The sequence below is a fragment of the Vespa velutina genome, chromosome 8, assembly GCF_912470025.1.
Source record: "Vespa velutina chromosome 8, iVesVel2.1, whole genome shotgun sequence".
Classification (NCBI taxonomy): domain Eukaryota; kingdom Metazoa; phylum Arthropoda; class Insecta; order Hymenoptera; family Vespidae; genus Vespa; species Vespa velutina.
Window position 1 is genome coordinate 8062347 of NC_062195.1, and position 25288 is coordinate 8087634.

Sequence of the window (25288 nt, forward strand, 5' to 3'; positions counted from 1 at the left end):
GACTCTGAACTTTAAATTTCAAATTTATCTTATAATTTATATCTTCGATTACGAAATTCTAATATTTTTATTTAGGTCGCATGTACTTTCTTATTTTGCAATCTTTCATTATATCATATCATTGAGAAGATGACGCCACATTCTACGTTATTGAAACTTTGCTGATGTGAATTATAGGTTATTCGTTTTAATTCAACAATATTCTATCGATTTTCTTTTTGAACAATGTTACGAAGAGGTACCTTTTTTGTACAGCATTTTAGATTTCTTATAAGAAGTTATCATGATAATGTACCTGTCATTGGTACATCACAAGATACAAAATCATCTACTTTTCAAGTAAGAATAATATTTTCTTTGAATATTCGGTTGGAAATATAATGTACCAAATTGGAAATATATAATATACTATAATGATAACGACATTAATTGTCGTTCTTTTCTTTATAAACTTTTTAAAAATTTTTAAAGATTTTTAAAGATTTTTTAAAATAGATTTTACAATGATATAATTTATAAGAGAAATGTATATATTATTGACAAACATGGGAAAATTTTTGTAATATTTGCAAAAACAATATATAATAATTTGTTAATTTGATATTAAAATATTTACCAAATTTTAGGAAAATTATCTACAAATGAAAATACTTGTAGACGAATTGAAAACTATTGTAGAAAAGATAGTAGAGGGTGGGGGAAATAAAGCCATAGATAGACATTTAAGCAAGGGAAAATTATTACCCAGGGACCGTATCAATGTGCTTCTAGATAAAGGTTCTCCTTTCTTAGAATTTTCGCAATTAGCAGGGTACAAGATGTATAAAAAAGAAGAGGTACCAGCTGGCGGAATAATAACTGGTATTGGCAGAGTAGAAGGGTAATTATAACATTTACTATTTAATGATATATTGAAATTATTATACTCATTATTGATTAATAAATATTCCTACAGGAATGACTGTTTAATAATAGCAAATGATACAACGGTAAAAGGTGGCACTTATTATCCGATTACAATCAAAAAGCAATTGCGTGCTCAAGAAATTGCAGAAGAAAATAGATTACCTTGTATATACCTAGTTGACAGTGGGGGAGCAAATTTATCTTATCAATCCGACGCGTTTGCTGACAAAATGCATTTTGGAAGAAGTTTTTATAATCAAGCAAATATGAGCGCCATGGGAATTGCACAAATTGCTGTGGTAATGGGAAGTTGCACAGCAGGTTTGGTCCATTTATTAGTTTACCTTATCATTTGATTATTAAATGTTTTTTATTATTTGATTTATTAAATTAGGTGGTGCATATATTCCTGCAATGGCCGATGAAAATATTATTGTTGGAAATCAGGGTACTATATTTTTAGCTGGTCCACCTTTAGTAAAAGCATCTACTGGAGAAGAGGTTACGTCAGAAGATTTAGGAGGAGCAGCTTTACATTGTCGGTAATTGAGAAACGGAGATACATTATTTTGCATATTAATTTAGTCATAATTTCATGCTTTGTAATCTTAAAATTGTAGAAAGTCTGGAGTGTCAGATTACTATGCTATCGACGATACTCACGCTTTGTATCTAGCACGACGAATTGTTAAAAATCTAAATTGTATACCTCCCATGGATGTAAAGATTGATACAAATGTGGAGGTACCGATACATGCTATTGATGAACTTTATGGCATAGTTGGTACCAATTTAAAACGACCTTTTGATGTACGGGAAGTCATTGCAAGAATTGTTGATGGATCAAGATTTAATGAATTTAAAGCATTGTATGGGAACACATTGGTTACTGGATTTGCTAAAATTCATGGTTATCCAGTAGGAATCGTTGCAAATAATGGTGTTCTTTTCTCTGAAAGCGCATTAAAAGGAGCACATTTTATACAGTTGTGTGCGCAAAGAAAAATACCTCTTGTGTTTTTGCAAAATATTACAGGTTAATCATTGAAAAATTAGATGTCTAGCATTAATTTGAATTTAATTTATAACATTTCTTTTTTTCTTGTTATTAATACATATATTCGTATAATTATAATCCAGGATTTATGGTGGGTAAAGATGCGGAAGAAGGAGGTATTGCTAAAAATGGTGCAAAAATGGTAACAGCGGTAGCGTGCGCAAAGGTTCCCAAAATTACCGTGTTAATCGGAGGTTCTTACGGTGCTGGAAATTATGGTAATTTTGTTTATTATGTAAGCAATATATGCATATGTAAACATGTATGAAACCTTTGTAACTTACCATTTCTTTTTGGTTTATGTTGAATAGGGATGTGTGGACGTTCTTATTCCCCACGTTTTTTGTATTCTTGGCCAAATGCTAGAATCTCTGTGATGGGAGGAGAACAAGCTGCCAATGTATTAGCTCACATTACAAAAAGTCAGCGTCTTCGGGAAGGCAAAGAGGTAACATTTCAAGTATTATGTTTGCTTTAATTAGGAATATAGATTTTACTTACATTTCATATTATAGCTGACGGAAGAAGAAGAAAATAAAATTAAAGAGCCAATTATCAAAAAATTTGAGGAAGAAGGTAGTCCATACTACTCGAGTGCTAGGTACAATATAAGTATTTTTAATGCTACATAAGTAAATAAGAATAAAAAAGAAAAAATAATTTTATAAAAGATCTATAAATTATATTTCTATAGATTGTGGGATGATGGAGTGATCGATCCAGTCGATACTAGAACAGTGCTTGGACTCAGTTTGGCTGCTTGTTTGAATGCTTCAATACCAGAAAGCAAATTTGGTATCTTCAGGATGTAATATGGATATATATATATTTTTTATACGTTTATAAAAATGAGTGTTTATATTATGATCTGTTTATGTTTAATGAAATTTAGGCCAACGGCTCCCAATTATGTCGTGATATGTTGATTTTCATAAAAAGTCGAAAGAAGTGTATAAAATTGTTAAAAATAAAAAAGATGTTTATAAACTCGATAAGTTTGGAAGTCGTTGGTTGATCCAAAGAAAGTTATTTCTATTTTTATACGACTATATTTTATATACAATTATATGGATCATTCCATAAATAAAATTTCTAATTGAAATTCTTCTGTTATACATATACTTCTTTTCATAAAAACTTTGAAACATATTGAAAAAAAAAAGATAAATAAAAAAGAAAAAAAAATATATATTCTTTTCTTGTTTTATTTATAAAACAAGTGTTAAAAGATTGATTAGGGTAAAAAAAAGAATACACAATAAGTTAGCGATAGAGAATGTATCACATACAAACATATAGTATTTAAATCGTCGTATCAGCCTTCGCTTTATTTTCACTTATGTTACAGTTAAGCTGTAGTTATACCAGTAATAGTTAGCCATAATTAATTATTATCATATAATAATTAAGTCACGTTAAAATATTATACCCCGTCGCACGACTAGGTTTTTCAGTTTTCTCCGCTCGCAAAGGCCAATTTTCTTGTGACGATTGATCATAGATAGAGTAGGTGCATGTAAATGTAAAGATTGTCTAAGAAAACACAAGAGGAGATGATGGAAGAAAATTCGGCAGTCGCAGAACGGAGAAATATCATGAGTTTACATTATATAAGTACATATATATATATATATATATATATATATATATATATATATATATATATATATATATATATATATATGTACTTGAATGAAAATTCTTCCCTTAACGCGATTCCAACATCCCTTTATCACTGTCATTTAAACGATATTTATTTTTCATTATCACATAAAATCGTCTTGTATCGCTCAAAGCGCGATATCTTCGTTCACTTTGAACGCCTATTATAATTTCAAATACACTCTTTTATACGATATTGTATAGTATAACCCGTGTTTATTGAAAAAAAACAAAAAAAAAAAAAAAAAAAAAAAAAAAAAAAAAAGAAAGGAAAAAAATCGTTGAAATGAAAAAATTATTAGGCGTCACATGTGACTTGTCCTCTCCAAAACACTTAAACCCTTAATAATTATAAACCCTTTCATGTCTATCGTATGTATTTTGTTAAAAAAAAGAAAAAAAAAGAAAGGAAAAAAAGTAAGTTCCACCTTAAGATTAAATTTCACTTGAAAACTTAGGTATCCCGTGTTTCGTCCTATTTACAATTAATGTAATACTTTCTTTCCGTTCTACAGGACAGCGTAGAGAGGGGCGATGAAGAAGACGAAAAGTCCAAAGGTTGTCGCGATAATAGACGAAACGGCAGCATTAGTCTCTATCTCTGTGAGCTTGTATTTGAACTGTTCTCTGACCTCTTCTGCTATGACTGGTCTTTCCTCCGTTCTGACCGTCGTCGGAGATGACTGTTCTTCCTCAGCGATCACTGCTCTCTCCTCGGTTCTGTTTTTACCCTTTCGTATGAACTCTGATAGAACTGCACGTATATAGTTAGAAGAAAATGGATTTAACGAGTATTTCAAGATGATTAATTGATCGTTCCTATCTACGTAGAATGAAGTGCGGTTTACCTTGATCTATCATTACGTCGTCCTCGAAGTCGACCTTGATGAAGGTAGACATGGTCACCTCGAACAATTTATTCTTATCCGTGTTCGACGATGCTATTGCTCTTTTCTTCCTACCGAAGCCTATTTGTCCGTTACTACATTCGATCTAGAACAAAAATGGCTCAATACGTAACGATGATTAGATATACTTAACGATTAGAGAACTGAATGGAACACGTCTAAATGATGAAGCTACAAGCAAATAATTTAAGAGTCTATTTTAAGAGTTCGCTTGAGAATGAGTAATAGACAAAATGGAAAAAAAGTACGAAGCATTTTATTTTATTGTGCAATTAAGAGGCCTTATTATATTATAATTACTTCGTATGTGCAAAAACTTACCCCTAGACATTTGTCTAGACAGACATTAACAGTACCACGGAACTGAACGTAGGTACTCTCAGGGAACTTGAAAGCACGGAACTTTGCGGTAAGAAAATCACCATTCACGGTGTAGAAGTTCTCGAAGAGATATGGATCCACCGAACATCTGACGGCAAAATGGATGAACTCGTTAAACATTCTTTTTTTTCTTTTTTTTTTTTTATAAAATTACGTGATTACGAAAAGGATTCATTAGACTCACCCGTTAATGATTATCGTCTCTTCTTGAGTCTTCGTGTCGGTAACTTGCATATAAGTTACTAACAGTCCATAGATCGGTGCTGACTCATTGTCCAGAAATATCTCCATCTGCAAAGGGGTACCAGGACTGACATTGAGTTCACCGGTAACCAAAGTACCACCTTGTTTTACACCCACGCCTAGAATAGGAACGGGTGCCGAGACTGATATTTCACCTCGAACTTCGATGATGCTGAAACGACAAGCAATCTTTTATTTGATTTCAATCTCGTTTATTTATTTCGATGTGGTAACTCTGACAATAAGCAACATTCTTTGATTTCGATTAAATACTTTACTAAAATCGGTTTTTTTTCTTTCTCTCTTTTTTTTTGTTTTTGTTTTTTTTTATATTTGAAACAAGTTTTACATAAATATATCGCTCCTCTTTTTTCTTTTCTTTTTCTTTTACTTCACATTTCTTTTTTTACCTTTCATGATTTGATCACTTAAGTACATTATGTTTATAAGCGAAGCGAGTTATTTTAATAGTAAGAAAAAAAGAAAAATTTCTTTTTCTCGTGCAAAATTGACTATTACTTATCGATGCTCATGAAATATTTCAAATGTCGTCGAATTTCTTTTGGAGAACTACCGTTCATCGCGTAAACGTGCGGAACGCCGACTTTCAGTCTGAGTCTCGATCATAAGATTCTATTGCACGAAACGACGAGCATCTGTCGGACAAGACCGTTGCGTGCATCGGGAATAGAACGACAAGGATAAACTACCAGGAGTAGCATCTACTTTATATAAGTTTCTTTATTTTTTGCCTCAATAAAATAATCGCACGTGCTGTTTCTAACTCAACTCTCAAGACTTATGAGGTAACGAAAAAGATAAAAAGCATTAGATCAAAACTCACATCTGGAATAATTCGTTGAATTTTGCCAGATGTTGAAGGAAATAAAGAAAAAAAAAAAAAAAAAGAAAAAAAGAAAAAGAAAGAAAGAAGGAAAAAAAAAAGAAAAAACCAAAAAGACAAGTAATTTTCATCTTGTCTAGAAACTCGTGGTCATCCGAAACGATAGAGGTTGGTAATCGTTTTGCGGTTGGATTTTCTGCTTTATCGAGATAACGACGAAGAAGAGGTACTTTCGTGTACCGTTAAGAAGAGATAAATTCGTTATCGTGTCGCGCGAGATGCCCGAAAGTCGAAACCTTACCTAAACGAGGTAATTAACGTCAGAATTCAATGGGGGTTTTCAATTCTATTGGAAAACGAATATCTTATCGAGATTCAAATAAAAGTACGTCGTTTTGATCGCAACATTGGTCTACCAACCATGTCTTTACGAAGCGCTGATTATTTGACAATAAAGTCCTTACGGTTCCCCAGTTGCTCGTTGGAGTAACGGAGTCTCGTCTATGACGGTGGGAAAGCAGGCACTATCGTTAGGATTATTTTCAGGGTGGTCGAAATTATAATTAACATTAATATAATCGAAATTATAATTAACATCTATCGCCGGAAGACGTATCAGCATTTCAAATAGATTACAATTCAAAGAATTAGAAATTATTATTAATATTCATTAATAATTATAGTTCACGTTATATATATATATATATATATATATATATATATCATATCGAAATAATGTTAAATTCATCCAATAACAAAAAAAAAAGAAAGTATTAGCATATATATCTTAACAATCAGAATTTTACAGATCATCATACTTTATAAAACGGATTATTCAATACTCTTTAAATTATTTCGAAAAGGAATGTTACTAAGGTTCGGCGAACCCAACGATTCTCATAGAAAAAAAAAGAAAAAGAAAAAGAATTATCGTTTCATCTATGTATATCGTTCACATTGGAAGCGGAGTTCCTTTAAATAAATTATCAAGATAGCTTGAAAAGCAGGCGCCCGCATTCATCTATATATCTCGCGCGTTCTTTCCTTTGCCCCGAGGACGAGCAAAAAACATTCTCATCTTTTTTAGGCACAACCGCAGGGCGTGTCTTATCCAATCACCATCGCAAAAAATCTTTGCTTGGTATAACTTATCATAGAAATAGAATTTTAAAATTTTTCTTTGTAAGTTCTGCACGAATGGTGATTTTTTTTTAATGCATTTTCGCACGCATGTATGTATGTACGTTTCTCTTCTTTTTTTTTAAACTATGTAAAAAAAAAAATCGGTTTAATCAAATCTAATAAAATATTAAATTGGCACATTGAATTTATAATTGTTAAATTGATCATCCGAAAATATTAAAAATATTTGATAATCTTTAAAAATATCCGAACCAATTCTACAAGTTACATATCTCAAAATAGCTGGCCTAAGCGTGCACCTATTATCTCGAAGGATCTAGGTAAAGATCACGCGTAGTGCGCCATCGACGCGGCACTTTCCTCTTTTCCAGGACACGGAGAAAGCGAGTGATCGAGAATAGAGGTCGACGCTCTCGAGCAACGCGACTCGTCCGGCAGGAAATTACGTGGGAGGACTGTGGGAAGAGATTTCAATCGAACTCTTTTTTGATACAAAAGCGATCGCAATATCCTGGAAAATACGAAGACAATAAACTTTTCGGTACTTTGAAATTCCTTTATGGTTGATATGGTTAGAAAAAACGAAAAAAGAAATCAATATTTTCTTAAAAAGATATCGTAACATGAATCACAAGATCATTTAACTTTTTAAAACAAATCATCTTTTTGTTCACGGATAATCGATGAAAATGTCAGACAAGAAAAAAGAAAATAACAATTTTATTTTCAGAGAACATAATAACCAAGTTTGAAAACATCTATACTGAAATTAATGAATTAATCAGTATCTATACTGAAATTAACGAATTAATGAAAGAAGTTTTCGCGATTAAGGGTTACCTATCATAAAATTACTATATTTTTTTAACGGTAACAAGAACTTTTGATTTTATCGGCAACTTCCGTGTAAAAAATGTTATTGAACGTTTTAAAATGCTCAAGAAAGTTGTAATACCAAACAAATACATTTTTATTAATAAAATGTATTACTTGTCCTTATTTATAAACGGAATCAAAGAAGAGAAGAAAATAAAGAAGAAAGAGAGAGAGAGAAAGAGAGAGAAACAAGAAAGAAAAAATGATAAAAAGGGCAAAGAACTCACTCCTGCTCTTGAAATCCTTCCGGAAGGACGCTCCGTCGTACCGTCGTGTGATTGACTGCGATAGCGTCTCCAGGTTGCACGACTACTTCGGTGATAACACATTTTACCGTGAAGGTGTGCTTGCTGGAATCCGCTGGCTCCTCCACTATTATCCGATGATAGTACACCTTCTGACCCTGTATATCATTATCCAGAGGTAATTTCGTTCGAATCTACTCTAGCGACGGTTAGACGTACAAGACCGTAAAGGATGAACATACTAGGGAGGAGTATTATATTAAGAAGAGAGAGAAAAAGAGAGAGAGAGAGAGAAAAAAAAGGGATTGGAGTAACCGTGGAAACAATGAAAAAAGTTATTCACCTTAGCACGTTAATAAATGTGTAAATATATAGCCACGTAACAATCTTTGACGTTACATATATATTTCCACTTTTGATTGTCGTGATTTATTTACAGTAAAAATAAAATTTCTTTAACCGTTTTTAATTGATTCGTTCTTAACTTATTCATGATTCATAAATCTTCTGAAGTTATGCATATTTTTACGATGTAATTAAATATGTTAGATATTAAAAATAATAAAAAGAAATATGTTAGACGTTAAAATAAAACAGAAAAGTAGACAATAAAAAGAAACGTAGGTATCACGTACATATATCTAGATATAGTATCGAAATTCTACAAGTTATTTATGAAAAATAGAATCATATACTTACATATACTTAAATATATATATATATATATATATATATATATATATATATATATATATATATATATATATATTAATTCGAATGTATTTTTTTTCTTTTTTTTTAATTTCAAAAGAGTGGAAAACATTTTTAAATTTAGCAATAATCTTTTTAATAAATAATATGACAATAGCTTCGAGATCTAACGAAAATGAACGAATGATACGTATATAACGATGAACAAGAAGAAAATTACCAAGTTCTTTTCTCTTTTACTTACCGTAACTTTATTAACGACCCTCGTGATGCCGCATCGTAGCATGTCTTGTTCTAATAATGATAATCTGAACGTTGCGACTCCATCGCTGAGTTGCGGCTTGCAGGTTGCGTCTGAAGGCCAAAAGAAAAATAAACGTTCGAGATAGTAAGTAGGTAGTAGTAAGTTGGTAGACCTTGTTACTCGTGAAATTAATCGTTGATCCGTTAATGACTCTCGTATTTGATCGATATACATTACCTGGATAGTCCTTAAGCTGTTGGAGATATATCCTTGCCTGAGGACTACTCCTGACAATGTCAACTTCCATCGAACGTTCGGAACATCTCACTTTACTTTGAACTAGAATAGAATAAAATAATAATTAGATTTAGAAATATCATAATAACAATAATGTTTATTTTGATTTGGTCATTAAAAATGAACGATCTTATCCAATTCGAATAATATTTATTTCAAGATATTCGATGTACATTTAATTGTATGTTCGGATGATCATCGAATAGAAGGCGGTTACCAACATCGATAGAAATCGAAAGACGACCTTAAACGATCTAGAGTCATGATCTTATCCGAGTACGGAAGAAGAGGTTCGCCGTACTCGATCCATTGGTATATACTACGATAATTGCCCCATAAACTCGTGACTGTCTCGACCTTGAAAAAGCAATGGAGGCGTATTTCTCGCGTGACGTATATATCAAACGAACCCTGAAACGACGTTTGTTCGTAAAACTCGATGATGAATAGTTTCGGCTTTAGACAATGTTGAGACGTTAACGTTATTATAGAAAAAAAAAAAACATTTTTAACGAGCAATGCATTTCTTAATTAATTATTTAAATTTATTCATTTAGAAACAAGAAAAAAATATAAGAAAGGCAATTTGTAAAGAAGGATAGACGAGTCTTAGACACTCTTTACACGTTTAATAGGAATAGTTGTCGGTAAAGTAAGGTGTATGTAAGTACCTACATATATAGGAACGTGGGAAGCGATTTAATGGTTCGTACTATCATCGGCTAATTTCATTCTCATAGTATTACCTTCTAAAGTGTAATGTTCGTGGCAAAAAGTAGACGTTAAACCAGTTTGTTGCTATAAAGTAACGCGAATTAGCGACATTCCGAAGAAGGAATACTTATATATGTATATATGCGAGTATACATTGTAGCATACGCGAATCGTTCGATGATTGTACGCCTTGGGCTAATTTAATTTTGATCGGTCGATAAGCTAGTCGGCGAGTTCCTTTCTATCCTATTGAACGTATGTACCTTTAGGTAGATGGGTATACCTACCTACCTACCTACCTACCTACTACGCTTGGTAAGAATCGGAACGAAAGAAAGAAAGAAAGGAAGAAGTAGAAGAAAAAAAAAGAAGAAAGATGGAAGAGTAATAGACGGTTTGAAGCGCCGAAAGCTTTAAGTCTAGCAACGACCTATTAGTTTTATGTTTTAAAATTGAAATGAGAATGATGCGATGATAATAAAGAAATTTTATGCGTTCGTCGATTGGAAATAAATGCTGAAGAGAAAAAGAGATAGATAGAGATAGAGAGAGAGAGAGAGAGAGAGAGAGAGAAAGAGTGCATTGAACTATTTCTTTTTTCTTTTCTTTTTTTTTAATGTCAAGATGAGAACAGACATTTCCTTTTTCTCCATTGTCGTGAATATTTAATTGCGAAAGTTCCGGAAGATGTAGATTTAAATACGAAGGACTCAGACTTTGCTTTGGTAGGATGGACACGCACGAGAAAACAATTTCAACGATCACCTCGTGGACACGATTCGGCATTAATCACTTGGGAAACGGCGCGAAGACGCGATATTTTCTCGAGACCGACATCGCATCTTCGGCGAACACCAACTGAGCTATAATTCACGTTCAGGTATCATCGTCACGCGTGCAACACGGTGTTAAGAACTCGGAGAACGTTGTCCATGGCGAGGTTTCGTGGTGTTGTAAGTTCGCGAATGAGTACTCTCCTATCGTAACATAAAGAAACTCTCTACGTACTAGGTATATGCATAATCGTGTGTAAGTTGAATCATGTAAATTTTCTTTTTCTATGTCAGTAAAAGTATTTCCGAAGACTAGCGATGAAAAATTCGAAGAGTATGATCACTTGCTGAAATAGCTACTATCTAATTAAATTCTAATTAGTTACACTTAATATCAAGTAGGTATGCATAATAAAAGTATACTGTATTTTTGAAATATGATGTAAATAACAATATTGTAAATTGCTTTAAACGTATGTCTACAAATAGACATTGAATTTTTATCTTATATGCGTATTTTTATTATTATTATATTTATTATTATTATTATTATTATTATTATTATTATTATTATATGCTTTCTTTGTTTATTTTTTTTTATTTTTTATGACGAAGTTTTTTCGTAATTTCAAAAAAGATCGGTTCTATTGATTTTGTTTCATATTAGAGCGTGAATAGAGTAACTCTCATCGACAAAGATATCGCGGTAATCATAGTCCTCGTATTACGTGCTGATAAAGGTATAGAACGGTTTTCTCATCATCGTCGTTCGTAAGATCTATAGGGTAGTATGCGTGATAGTATATAAATCTCAAGATTCATAGTCTTCCGGGAGCCTTTTATAGGATATAGTACTTCGAAGGATCATATTGTTGAAAGATTCTCTTATCTGTTAGAGCAATTAGTCTGTCACATTATTAGAGAAAATACACGACAAGAGGATACTCGATGTCTTATCAAATGATCTATTAGGAAAAACAAGCATAATTTTTTTTTATTTTTTTTTATTTTTTTCTTATAAAATATACCTTGTTTGACAAACTATTCAATTTTGACGATTCAACCGACTTCCTAGTCAAAGATAATATTAACTTAGAAAATCGTTTTTCGTTTCTGTATTAGCTTGCTGTGTATCGTTCTTGGCAAGTCTCTTCAATCTATCTGGCACGCACGTAAGGTATATTTATCTATATATTCTTACATACGTCAGTTCTTATAGGATCGTTCGATTCTGCTACATCACGATCTTTTAACCAGACTATACGACAATAAAATCTCTTCCCCCCCCCCTGCCTTATTTTCTTCCGTTGATCGTTGATAAACCATCGTTAGGGTTTTAACTGACAATAGTGTCAAGTACATACTGTACATAAGGTATCAATAGATGTATTAAGAATACCTCACTCGCGTAAGTACGAGAATAAGAAAACGAAGAGGATGCAAGAATTTGATTCGTGATACGATCGATAAGTATTCTTTAAGTATATACATACATAGATACATATATATATATATATATATATATATATATATATATATACATAAATATGTACAATATTATTCGACGAAGCCTAGGATGGTACTCGCATATGTCTAAGATATGACTATAAATTCACTGTCCTTTCAAATGCATTGAAATCACCGTCTGTTCAAGTGCATTGAAATCACCGGATCGGTTTACAATTACGAGTTCGTAAGTACGAACGCCTTCACGAATATATTATCTTTTTTTTCTCTTTTCTTGTTTGCATCTTCTTTTTCGTTGGTAGCACTGTTAACTATTTCGGTATGCTATTGCTATGATATTGAACCTAGAAAAGAACTATAGAACACGGTTTTGGTCTCTCGCGTGCATCCACGCGTTTTATGCGCGTAAGCCTCGTCACTCGAACGCACTCCGTACTCGGTTAACGCGTAAATTACGTGACCACACAGCATGTCGCTTTTAAACATTCTCTCATATACGCCAGTATCCCTCTTTTCCTTTATTTTTTTTCCATTACCGAGCTTAAGCGTTTTCTAAGGTAAGTATAAGAGATTTCTATCCTTCGAAATTGATGCTATGTGATTCGAAATCATCTCTAACTTTTCCGCCTTTTATTCTTCATCCTCTTCTCTCTCTCTTTCTCTCTCTCTCTCTCTCTCTCTCTCTCTCTTTCTCTCTCTATCTCTCTCTATCTCTCTTTCTTTCCTTTTTATTATCTCATATTTTCTCGAAGTCTCTGAATACTCCTATTATGTTAGACCTTTTATATCTACTCTTTTAATCCTACCTCTATTCTCTCTGATTATAAGGACCTAAGTGTTTAGAATTACGACGTGTCCAAGTCGTAATGTGCACTTGGCGATTTAAGTATCTTTAATAGATGACGAAACCACCTCTTGGTACTTTTCAGAATCTTTTCATGTAGATAAATGCTGTTTGTGCTCGGTTAATCATAGACGATTAAGTATCTTTCGTTTGATAAATTTTTAAGAAAGACAAATTTCGATTTAACCTCGTAGACGATTTTTAATTTTGATTAGAATTGTATTTCGTTTTATTTTTGATATTTTTTTTCTTTTCTTTGTTTCATGAATATTTACACGTACGATACCTATATACGAAAAACGAGAAAATCATTTTTAGACAAGAATCTTTCTCCTTTCTTTCTCTATTTCCTATGGAGACAGTGAATTAGTAGCAAGAAGAGGTTGAAATTGTACTCAGGCAAGAAAAATAATAATCGCTCTTGAAGGAAGCCAAGGAGGTAGAGGCGACTAAGAAACGGCGGCATTTGAACTTCCCCTGATGTTCGTGGAAGGCCTTTGACCCTACTTTTCTTCATCCTTTCGTTCCCTCTCTTCTTTTCTTATTTTTCTTTGCTACATTAACCAGGTTCTTCGTTTCTTTCTGCATTCCTTTTCCCACTCCTGAGCAAGGACTGAAATAGTACAATTCTACGATGCACAAAGGATTTTTTTTAAACCGAAGAAAAACTTATCCTATAAATTCTTACTAGTTTCAATTAGATATTAAAAGCGTATAACACGTAAATTAGAAGTTTAGTATGGCGGTTCAGTTCAAAGAGTAAGGGTCTGAAACGATAATATCTAAACTTCCGCATCTATTTCAACTCTCGACTCGTTTAAAATGTTTTACGAGTTATAAACAACACGCGAGTGACAAAACTGAATATATAAGATGTTTTGTTGAACCTATAATAGTAAAATTTTACAATTACATCAACTTGGATTAGAGCAAGAGAGATGGAGAATGCAAATTATCGATTAGATATGTACGATAGAAGGTATTGATCTATAATGAAAATACCACAAATTTTATGATATCCTTCCTTCGTAATTATCTTAACAAGGTATACTGGAGAAAGAAAGAGAAAGACTAGAAATTGAAGACGATGTTCGATTAATATTCGATACGCGATATCAAACGTACGCTCGGTAACTGTACTAAACGGAGTCATGCTAACCACGTTGAGGAGGTAAACAGTTAATCTGTGCTAAGAAGCATGAAATTTTTGATAATTCGTGACATTTGCATAAAATTTTAAATCAATATAAAATTCAATCGGTATCTTAGATTATATTTTGACAGAATGATATTATAATAAGATTAACTAATTATTCGAATGAAACCATTCAAACATTAAACAATCATTTCGTTAGATCTAAACTACGTTAATGGAAATAACGAAAAATGTATACATATAGACAGGTGGAGACCTACGTCATAGAAATTACAGGCTGGGATGATTGTAATTATAATGAACGTCACTTTAATTTCTATCAAGTGTTCTAACGGCGTATGGATTTCGATGAACGAGACCGCCCTCGCTATGAGTATATCACGCAGCATCAACTAAATTCTCTCACAAGTCTGGAGGGATCCAAAGATGAGGAAGAGGAGGAGGAAGAGGAGGAGGAGTAGTAAAGAGGAGGAAGAGGAGGAGGAGGAGGAGGAAAGAACGAAGAAGTCCGTAAACGAAGCGAAGAATCAAGACACGTGGTATTCGTGTAGGTTCAAGGTACGAGTACCGTTATAAACGATATATCGGTATCCTTTCTTGTATTTTATGCATCGTACCCGCAGCAGAGGACGGAGACTTGCGAAGTCTCGAGCGAAATGGAATTGACTTCGATCGAGGGACGATCAATTTCGATGAATCGAATTGTCGATCCTCTGCTACATTCTGTCTGATCGTTCCTTTATCATCTAATACGTTTTTAAACGGGATGGGCGTTAACGGAAGAAGAATGTCGATTTGGTTCTTTCGTATATGATTCTGAGAAAGTTCCCGATGATGATAGAGAAACTCATGGAATAAGCGCACACTTCTACGATTATCGTACATGTAATCAAATTACTCTATTTGCATACGAGAGTTAACGATTAGATATCTCGAAAATGGAGGATAACTCTACTATCGAGCTGGGCAATAGAGCGAGAAAGCGATATAACTGGACCGAAAGTTCTTAATCGATGTGAATATCGAAAGGCAATCTTTGGATAGTGATAAAATAGGAGCTGGGGAGGTTGCTCAAAGCTTTCGTAACGGTGATTTCATTCCGGTTGCGGCTTTACACGTACTCGCCAATACGCGCCGATTACAAGGGCTGGGAGCGATAAATTACTGATCATCGTAGATCCCAAGAGCAGGGTCGACGATTCTGTCGATCGCACGAGCGCGGAAACACATCGAGAATCCCTTCCCTCTCTCTCTCTCTCTCTCTCTCTCTCTCTCTCTTTCTCCCTTTTTCTCTTTCTCTCTTTCTCTCTTTCTTTTTCTCAAGGTATCCGTTTATGGTCGTCGGACGATCGCGTAGGATCGGTACGCAGGACGATGAAGCACGTACGCGATGGATATCTTACTGGTACCTTCCTGCTACCTTCCTGCTACCATCTCACCAACTTCCTGGTATTAAACCGTGATCTTTATGCAACGAGAACTCCGATAATGCGAACGGAAGCAAGTACGAATATCTGCTTCGTCGTTGAAAGCCTTGTTCAGAGTTAGTGTGCTGTCAATCAGAGGGCTTGATAATAGTTAGTGTCACAAACTGACACTATAATACGTACGCTGTATTGGCAAAAATCTCTTTTATTATTTGTTACACATTTAAATGTGTTTATTTGTTAAAAAACGTTTATTTTTTATTTCAATCTTCGCTTTTTTTTCTTTTCTGTTTTTTTTTTTTTTTAATGGATCATCACAATAACAATACCTATGTATGTCTTTAGACATTCTTGAAGAAGTTTCGAATTAAGTACGCTCTTCTATTAATTTTGTCATTTTCTTTATTTTCTTCTTTTTATTTTAAAGCTATCTAGAAACGATAAGAGAAAAACAATATCTGTAGCAAAAGAACACATAGTAGGTATATAGGTACTTATTTCAATTCTAATACATGTTCCAAATAGAGCGAGTTACGTGTCGATCGCAAGAAAGAGATCCTATCGAAGGAAAGAGTTACAGCGCGATGTAATCGACCAGTCGAGATGACTACAAATCGTTAAAGAAGGATTTCCTTTAAAAGGGCGGCGGAGCCCTTGGAATTCGGCCGCTACTGTTGCTTTCTGTCGGGCGTAATCGATAGCACGGAAGCGATCAATCGTGCGTCGCATACCAAAGCATATACATGACACGCATTATGTTTGTGTATGTGTACTTAAGAACTCCTGATGTTTGTGTGTATGTGTGTGTGTGCATATGTGTGTGTGTGTATGTATGTGTGCACACGGAAAAGGAGAAGGGAGAAATCCTAGAAACATCCAGGAAACGAAAATTTTTTTTTCGGATCAAATGGTATATTAAAGAAAATCTTTCTGGATTTTCTGATACCGTAAGATCGTTGCCAATTTAATACCTAGTTTTCACGTAAATTACACGCTTACGATCCTCCCGGAATAAGCATAGTCCGTACGATTCACGCTTCGATCGATTATGTTTATCTTTACAACCACCATCGTGTCGTCGTCTTCGTCGTTATTAACTATGTACAATGTGTTCTTTTCAAAGAGAAACGCAAAAAGAACAAGTTAAACATGCAAGTTTATATATATATATATATATACACATATATAAATTTATGTGTATATATATGTATATATATCTACATAATAAACATTTACCAGAGTTTAATCTGTATTTAATATATACTTACTTTCTAAAATAAAATGTTCAAAATCGAGTTTTAAATTAATATACTTTTTAATAGTCTCGTTATAATTTGAGTTTTCTCAAACTTATTTGCGTTATGGAGATTTTATATATATATATATATATATATATATATATATATATATATATATATATATATATTCGTAAAGAAGAAAAAAAAAGAAAACAAATATTATTAAAATTAATCGTGACAAATCGATGAGAATCGTCAATCCAGAGAACGGACATGTTAGAGAGGATTCTTACGATTTGAAAGGAAAGTTGTTCGAAGATGTTTCGCACTTATCCAAAAGGGGCTATGAATAATTCACGACGTTGGACTTCGCACGAGAGATACGTTCTCGTTTAATTACCGTTATGTATACGTTTTTTCGGTAATCTCGATTAAGTCCGCATTCCGTAATTATTTAAATAATTTTATGTATTGACGTTCCATAAAACATTCGCACGCGTTATTATGTTTCTCTGTCTATTTTTTTCTTATCTTTCTCTCTCTCTCTCTCTCTCTCTCTCTCTCTCTCTCTTTCTCTCTCTCTCCCCCCCTCTATTTCTTTCTTTTTCTTCCTACAATAGTACATTTTTTGAAGCACATTCCACGAATACTATTCACCGATCGTGACAAGCATCACATAATTTACCTTTCTCGTTTTATTTTTTGCCTCTCCTATAAATGGGATATAGAGGAATTACAAACTTCACATAATTGGACAAAGTGGAACAAGTGTGTTATATGGTCTACCCCTAAAAATGGTAATTTTCTTATACGGATATAAAGAAGTAAAAAGTGATTCTGAAGATTGATAACTTTCATTAGACAGTATTTTTAATTTACAATCTCGATAGTCTACCATAAAGTCGTAAAAATGCGATCACGTAATTTTAAAATAAATCTACATACAAAGAAGAAAACTATTGAGATCAATATTATTTCATGAAAAATATTTGAAATCTGTAACTTCAATTTATTTATTTATTATAATCTCTAGGAATGAAGAATTTGTTTACTTACTTCTAACGTTACTTGCATGATGTAGTTCGATTGATCGATAACAAAAGAAATGTCTATCGAAGGTTCGTTTCGAGATATCGAATCAGATGAACTTATCTTTAAAGAAAACTTCCGGGATACTTCTTTGTTATTCAGACTTGTTTCTCCCAAAGCATCACGGAATATATTTTCCGGAGGATACTCCCGCTGTTATCTCTGATCGTAGGATTTAATTGTTTCCTTGAGCGCGTCCTTTCCTTCGAGATTCTTGGACAGCTCGAGAAGAACGAGCCGAGTTAAGAATTTAAAACGTTCTTTGACCATTAAGCCGTCCGGTATCGTCCTCTCGTACGTGATCGTTCAAGCTAGACTTGAATAAATTAGTTCTACGATCGATCGATACTCTACTCCTATCACGATTCCTATCTCGATCGTGCACATGATCATACATACATATGTACATAAGGATTTAATAACACATTTCTACCGTTCTGATTACATACTATCTCCTTTTACTTCACATAAATTTCATCGATCACAAAATTAGAATCAGAGAAAACATTAAAGGAACTTAATACCGTGAAAACACTTTCACCATCTTGTCCAAGAAAGAAAGAGATAGATGGACAGATTGATAAAAAATAGATAGATAGATAGATAGAGAGAGTGAGAGAGAGAGAGAAAGAGAGAGAGAGAGAGAGAGAGAGAGAGAGAGAGGGAGAAAGAAAGAGATAACATGATTTCATAATTTTCTGTAATATTATTTTTTGCAATAAACTTAATAAATTAGAATGATATGTGACAGAATATTGCGGCTAATATTTAGTCTGTACAGCATTAATCTTATTTAGAAAGTGATATAAAACTTTCTAATGATAGAGACGAGATGAAGGTGTAGAATCACATTGATATTATATATCATAAATTTCGGTTTCGAACGGAAGGAATATTTAATATAATAAATAATATGATATAATAAATAACGAAAAGTTTCCATTATCAGACGTTACTTCTTCTTCTTCTGTCCCTCTCCTCGTAAAAAATAAATATGAATGATCGACGATGGGAGTAATTATAGATAATAATTTAAAATGTTGGACTAGCATCGAGCTTATGTCAGTACAAATGCACGATTATGATTTTGTCATATTCACGGAACGCGAAGAACTTCTTTTATGTTGCCTCCTGTAACCTCTTCTGTAAGTTAGCATGTAAGTGTTCACTATCTAGATTGACAAGGCTGCCTCCGTACTTGCTTCCTTCTATCTAACATAGTATACACACTCTAGATCGTATAAATCAAGATCGTTATCGCTGTTAGAAAGAAGCCTACTATAATTTCTCGTTAATTCGTTTCCGAAGAGACGGCTTGGATATGCTTTGGAAGGGTAAAGGGCGAGCGAGTTCAGAGTAACTCCTTTCGTACCTTCTTTGTGTCAGTTGGATGGACTTTACTACTTCCTCTCGACATGATCATGTAAACCTACCGCATTGCCAATAATTTCTTGTTAATTCGCGCTTTTATCACCCCTCGATATGTTTATATATATATATATATATATATATATATATATATATATATATATATATGTACATATATATATATATACGTACATATATATATATATGTACGTATGCAGATACTATAGATACATGTTTTACGTATGTATGTATAATACTTTACATGTACCTATCTACGTTAAATACTTCTCAGCGTGAGTAATATTTGTATTTTCTACGAAAAAACATTCAACGAAATGATTCTTCGAAATGTACTTTCCTCTTTCTCGTCGTCCTCCTTCTGCTTCTCCTCTTTCTCCTCCTTTTTCTCCTTCTCGTCGACAAATATTTTTACGGCCGATAATTGTGGCTCATAATTTATCGTCGTGCGGAATTGCCACAGTGGCAAATCGAGGGGCTCACTCGAAAGAGTCCATCGTAAAAGTCGAGCAATGACTAACTCAGCCAATAGATGGATTGCAGAGGGACAATTATTTTTCAAGGAAAAGAACGATCATATGCTTTCTCACGCGCCTTATGAGCTTTCATAATGAATCGGGAATGATCGGTGTGCTCGAACTACGTACTGCATACTACCTATTATCGAACTAACCGTTGCTAATTCCTTCGAAGAACTTCTGAGTCTCACGGTGATGATTAGACGGTTAATTACGGGGGTACATATTTTAAATTATGATATCTGTTGGATAAAGTTCTTTAAAATAATGTGAGAAATTTTTTTAACTTTTATACTTGAATATTTTCTATTTATATTTTTATAAGAAACCGAGATATAAGGAAAGATTAGAAAACAGGATAAAGGGAAAAGGGAAAAAAGAAAAAAGAAAAAGAATTGTTTGAGTCGGTCCAGCGTACAAGGAATTGTCATTGGGGCTCTCTTCGTGTGTTCTTCACTTGTGCACGCATCGACGATAACGCATGTGTTCGGTGACACGCGTGCACACGAGTGGTTCGACCGGTATGCGCCATATTTGGATGGACTTTGCGCATATATAGGAAAACGTTGGACGTCAGTGAGAAATACGTTGGATCTTTGAACGACTACTGACCGTAAAAATAATTCTTCGATCGTTTTGAATTTTTTTGTTTTGTTTTTTCTTAAACATCAACTTGTCTTTGACAGAGAAAAAGGAATATTTTAATGACGTTATCATTATCGTTGTGTTATTATTTTTCAAAACTACATTCCTTATTTATTTTGACTTTTAAACGCACGTCACGGTGTTCCGAAGAAACGTATACAAATAACAGTGTACCTAATACTTGCTGGATCACGTAATGGTATAAGAGACTCGTTAAAGAACCAACGAGGAACTGTCGATCGTGAGGCTCGTGGGCTGGGTCGCCATTCACAAGATCCAGACGTTGCAGAAGCAACGTGTCAGGGTTCACGAACCATTCATATTTTTTCTTTGCACTCTTCGATCACGTTCATGTAACTGTACGCAAGTTGTTCGATCGTTCAAGAATAGCGACGTTCTTTCTTGGCATCGTACGGTCGATCATCAAGTTCGTCGATCGTAAATACCATTTGACTTCTATGGGACGATAATATTTTTCCTTTTTTTTCCCTTTTGCAATATGTACATATTTATGGAATATCTTTTCTTTCCTATTTACTGCGAATTATCTAATCTCGATTAAAGATCTTCTCGTAGAATTAGAGACAAAGAGAATTTAATTAAATGTTTATTAATACGCCAAAGCGATATTATTTTCTTCATTGGATTACGTTCGGCAAACGTTCGATCTTTCCATCGAAAATCAGACTTCCCGTTTGTTTGGCCTTTTATCCAGTCTCCCTATTGCTGTCTTTCTTCTCCTGGTTCACGCGTGCGCGCTGTTCAATGTCCGTGCAGATTGGCAACCGGTTTTCCTATGGCCTCTCCCAACCGATTCCTCACTCCCACTCTCACTCCCACTTCTGATTCCCATTCCAAAGACTCTTTGCTTTCTTCGTCCCCACTCGTTTTCGAGTTTTAACAGTGCTGTAACGCCCCGACATCTTCCTTACCTTTCTTTTTCTTTTATTCTTCGCTACTGATGTCTATTCTCCTATGATTACGTGCAAATCATCCTACGGTATAGGATTCCTCATCTCTTGATAGAATAATATTTCCTTTCTTATCACTATATTTCTGATTATTTTATAAAATTTCATAAATTTGATTGACGTAAAGAAATAATAAAACAATTGTTATTAATTTGAATAATTATTACTATGTTGCCTTTTAAGAAAATTTCACAAACTGATCGTAATTCATTCTGCTGTTTCTCGCATTCGATATAATAATTGATTAAAAAAAAGATGATTAAAAACAATTAAATAAAATCGAATTGAATTACATATATTTCACGTGCGCGCAACTAGAGATGTTCGTACTACGTGTATGTGTATATGTATAGTCGGACTCGATCGTGGTTGTTATCTCCCACGGTGGCCTTTACCACGAACATTCTCTAGCAGGCACTTTCGATCTTGCCGATCTTGGTTGCACGATCTCTCGTTCGCATCCCAGGCCCACGCGCCTGCCCACACTTGATTCACTTTTCTACGAACATATATTATATGAGTATGTACGCACGATTATGAATCGTACTTTATATTCTTGCTTGACTTTTATACACATTTATAGAAAGTGATAGACTTGAGTCTGAATCATAATCCAAAAGTGAACTATTTTTTATTTTATCAATATTACAAACTGATTTCTGGCATGTACATTTTTAACTGTCAAATTATTTTATGAAAAATAATACCAAGATTGTTGTTAAGATAACGTGGACGAGTTTAAATTGATATAAATTTGGTTTCACCGCGCAAAGGAAACAAACAAAAGGAAAGAAACGTTACATTATTGTCTTAGGAATGAAAAGATACCTCAGTTATAAAGTGTATCGAAAACCACGAATCGAAAATCATGGTTGACGTATGCCATCTTTTAAGCACGAGTGCTTGCGGTAACTGGCAATCAGTAATCAAATATTATGTGCGGTTCAATATCCTTTCAATTTTTTACTCTATCTTCAACATCGTCCAGGAAAAACGTTATATCCTGATGATAGATACTATCATTCGATCAAAAGTTTTGCTTGAATCTAATAAAAGTGCCGTTAAAATTTGCCGATAACATGTTGACTCTTGTCGTAAAGTTCTCCTTCTTTCTTTTTCTGTATTTTTTTTTTTTTTTTCTTTACCAAGTACAAATCGATTCATGCTTCGTGACGAAACGAATAGAGGAAGGAAGAAATTGGCATGTTTCTAAAGCTTTATGATTCAATGAAGCGATGGGATTCAATAAGATTGCGGTAAGACGTCAGAGTACGATGAACTACTATTTTTAGAAATGATAAATACCCGTATATGATTTCCAATCGATTAAATTTATTTAACATATCATACACATATATACACATATACATATGTACAAATAGATATATTTAAAAGCATATATGATATATGAGAGCGAAATTAGATTTAGAATATATGTAATTATGTCGAAATATAAACATATATACATACATATATATGTGCGTGTCTGTGTGTGTAACACTTTCGAGATGAAGATGACATACAAATCGATATTTTATATAGAATGAAATGGATTCGTTTCATCCGGATCCACGAATGGTGTATCACCGAAAGTGAATGGATCGACCCGAATTTCATTACTCGATACTTTTAGACGAGAATACCGTATGAATTTTTTACTATGCTTACGCATATATATATATATATATATATATATATATATATATATATAATTAATGGCAAGAATAATCATATCCAACGTCAGGAGAATGGTCGTCGTTAGTGGCCATTTAAAATCCTTTGAGTACCGTGAATACCTGAAAGAGGAACGGAGGGTGAAACGACTGGATGCGTCGTCGAACTTTAACTATGGAGTAACTTCAAGCGTGGAGGATTACTTTCCTGTTCACCTTCCCTTTCTTTCCCACTACTTTTTCATTCGGTTAACTATTCCAAACTCTATTATTAGCCGTTTTGAAGAATCGAAGACAATTTAGCAAGATCTCTTCTCACTAGGATTCCACTTACTTCGATCTCGTCGTAATTACTCGGCTTGTCTCGAGTGAATGTGTCCTTGAACATAAACACACCATCCACGTTTCTCTTTCACTCCTTTATCATACCGAACTACAATGTTTAATCTTATATTTTATGTTTTTTGAAAAATTATGAAAAACGAAATAATCAATTTTGAAGATACGATCATATCGAAGTATAAAGATCGACACTTTTTTTTTATTTTTTCCTCTTTGAACGTAGATATGCCGGTATAAATAAATCATGGATTATTCGAGTTAAGCATAATATCCTGTGTGTATACAAAGATGAGATTAGCGTGAATGCGAGGGAAATCGATTAGGATCGATTCACCAAGCGTATTCCATTAACGATATGGCATCAAAGGGGAAGTAATATCTCTTTGAGTTGAAGATAGAGCTCGATTTACTCCTTCTTCCTACTTTTCTCATTTTTCTTATTTTTATTTTTCACGCTCGTCTATGCACCTCTATCGTAAGCGTAGAGGGAATAACATTTGTGCAAATAATCCTTTCGTGCACGCTCGAAAGCGTCGACGGCCATGAGAGGACTACGTCATCGCGTGATTCATCGACATATAATTCCTATCCTAACCAAGTACGAATCAACGTACTTGAATCCCTTCGTACATAATAATAGATATGTTCGTCTTGGTTTTTCACGCTTCTAATGCAACTCTACGTGAATCTATAAGTCTTTCTCTTTCTCTTCCTATATATATATATATATCTATCTCTTTTTCTCTTTTTTCTCTCTATTCACAAAGAGGCTATCTATTCGCATTGTATTCACTCGATGTGCGTGCAGCACCATCGTAACGCTCTCGTTAAACTCAATTAATGGGGTTGAGAAGAGAATCGAGAACGTATATTTTGTAAATGTAATTTGGAGCACGTTGTTTCTTACGAGGGGGCAATGAATTTCATAGATCTATGAGGAAGAATACAAGATTACGCATACAAATGATTAAACCGTTCACGTTATGGAGTATATAAGTTTTAATAGCATACCGCCAATCCCTTGTCCTCCTTCTCCCATTCTCCCTACTCCTTTCCTTCCCCTTACTCTCCCATAGCGAACGGTTATAACATAAAGTTGCATCCATTGTTCCGTAGGCGAGCGCGAATATCTTCGTGCGCACAGTGCACACACGTCGAGGAAAAAGGGGGTGACCGGCGTGTGCTCGACGTAAACATAAATTATACCATATATATTACTTGGTATGTGCGTCTACGTACATACGTCCGTACGTTTATTTATCTGTGTATAGCAATCGACGATGCATTCGTTCTTCGTTCCGGAAAAGACGAATGACGATGAATTCTCCATGCCTTTTCTTAAACGTTAATATTATTATTTATGGAACGACAAAGTGTATCGAAACGAATTAATATCTGTATGTAACTTTCGAACATGTAAAGGAAGAAAAAAAAGAAGAAAAAGAAAAAAATTATTTAATTGAAAAACACAATATAAATCGTAAAAGAATTTAATGAAAGTAGATAATGTATAGAAAGGATCAGCCTT

The 25288-nt window shown here is 33.7% G+C and overlaps 2 protein-coding genes across 8 annotated transcripts in view; one reads left to right on the plus strand and one right to left on the minus strand.

Annotated features, from left to right (window-relative positions):
• LOC124950886 (methylcrotonoyl-CoA carboxylase beta chain, mitochondrial) lies at positions 1–3274 on the plus strand. 5 transcript variants are annotated; one of them, XM_047498326.1, is made up of 10 exons: positions 3–177; positions 256–339; positions 627–880; positions 956–1227; positions 1301–1448; positions 1527–1942; positions 2047–2181; positions 2275–2411; positions 2479–2564; positions 2658–3274. In XM_047498326.1, exons 3-10 carry the CDS (start codon positions 642–644, stop codon positions 2773–2775), a joined length of 1551 nt encoding a protein of 516 aa, XP_047354282.1. In that variant the 5' UTR covers positions 3–177; positions 256–339; positions 627–641; the 3' UTR covers positions 2776–3274. The 5 variants fall into 5 exon arrangements, with proteins under 5 accessions (XP_047354281.1, XP_047354282.1, XP_047354284.1 ...); XM_047498328.1 differs by having other exon boundaries at positions 6–177; positions 793–880; XM_047498329.1 differs by having other exon boundaries at positions 6–177; positions 811–880.
• LOC124950887 overlaps positions 3227–25288 on the minus strand; it is a 25064-nt gene continuing 3002 nt past the window's right edge. For 2 of the 3 annotated variants that reach the window (XM_047498333.1, XM_047498331.1), the window contains 7 exons: positions 9458–9559; positions 9221–9330; positions 8248–8423; positions 5099–5329; positions 4855–5002; positions 4474–4618; positions 3227–4379 (listed from right to left, as the gene is read on the minus strand). In XM_047498333.1, the coding sequence (XP_047354289.1) occupies positions 4135–4379; positions 4474–4618; positions 4855–5002; positions 5099–5329; positions 8248–8423; positions 9221–9330; positions 9458–9527 (1125 nt within the window). In that variant the 5' untranslated portion in view covers positions 9528–9559 and the 3' untranslated portion in view covers positions 3227–4134. Of the gene's footprint in view, positions 4380–4473; positions 4619–4854; positions 5003–5098; positions 5330–8247; positions 8424–9220; positions 9331–9457; positions 9560–24771; positions 25098–25288 lie in introns of all 3 variants that reach the window. The other variant, XM_047498332.1, reaches the window with a different exon arrangement.

Bases quoted from the DNA above. Each gene is read 5' to 3' on its own strand.
- LOC124950886 (XM_047498325.1), top strand. From the start codon at position 226: ATGTTACGAAGAGGTACCTTTTTTGTACAGCATTTTAGATTTCTTATA. The intron at 1,449-1,526 runs GTAATTGAGAAA...TTAAAATTGTAG, and splicing joins GGAGCAGCTTTACATTGTCG to AAAGTCTGGAGTGTCAGATT. The intron at 2,565-2,657 runs GTACAATATAAG...ATATTTCTATAG, and splicing joins CCATACTACTCGAGTGCTAG to ATTGTGGGATGATGGAGTGA.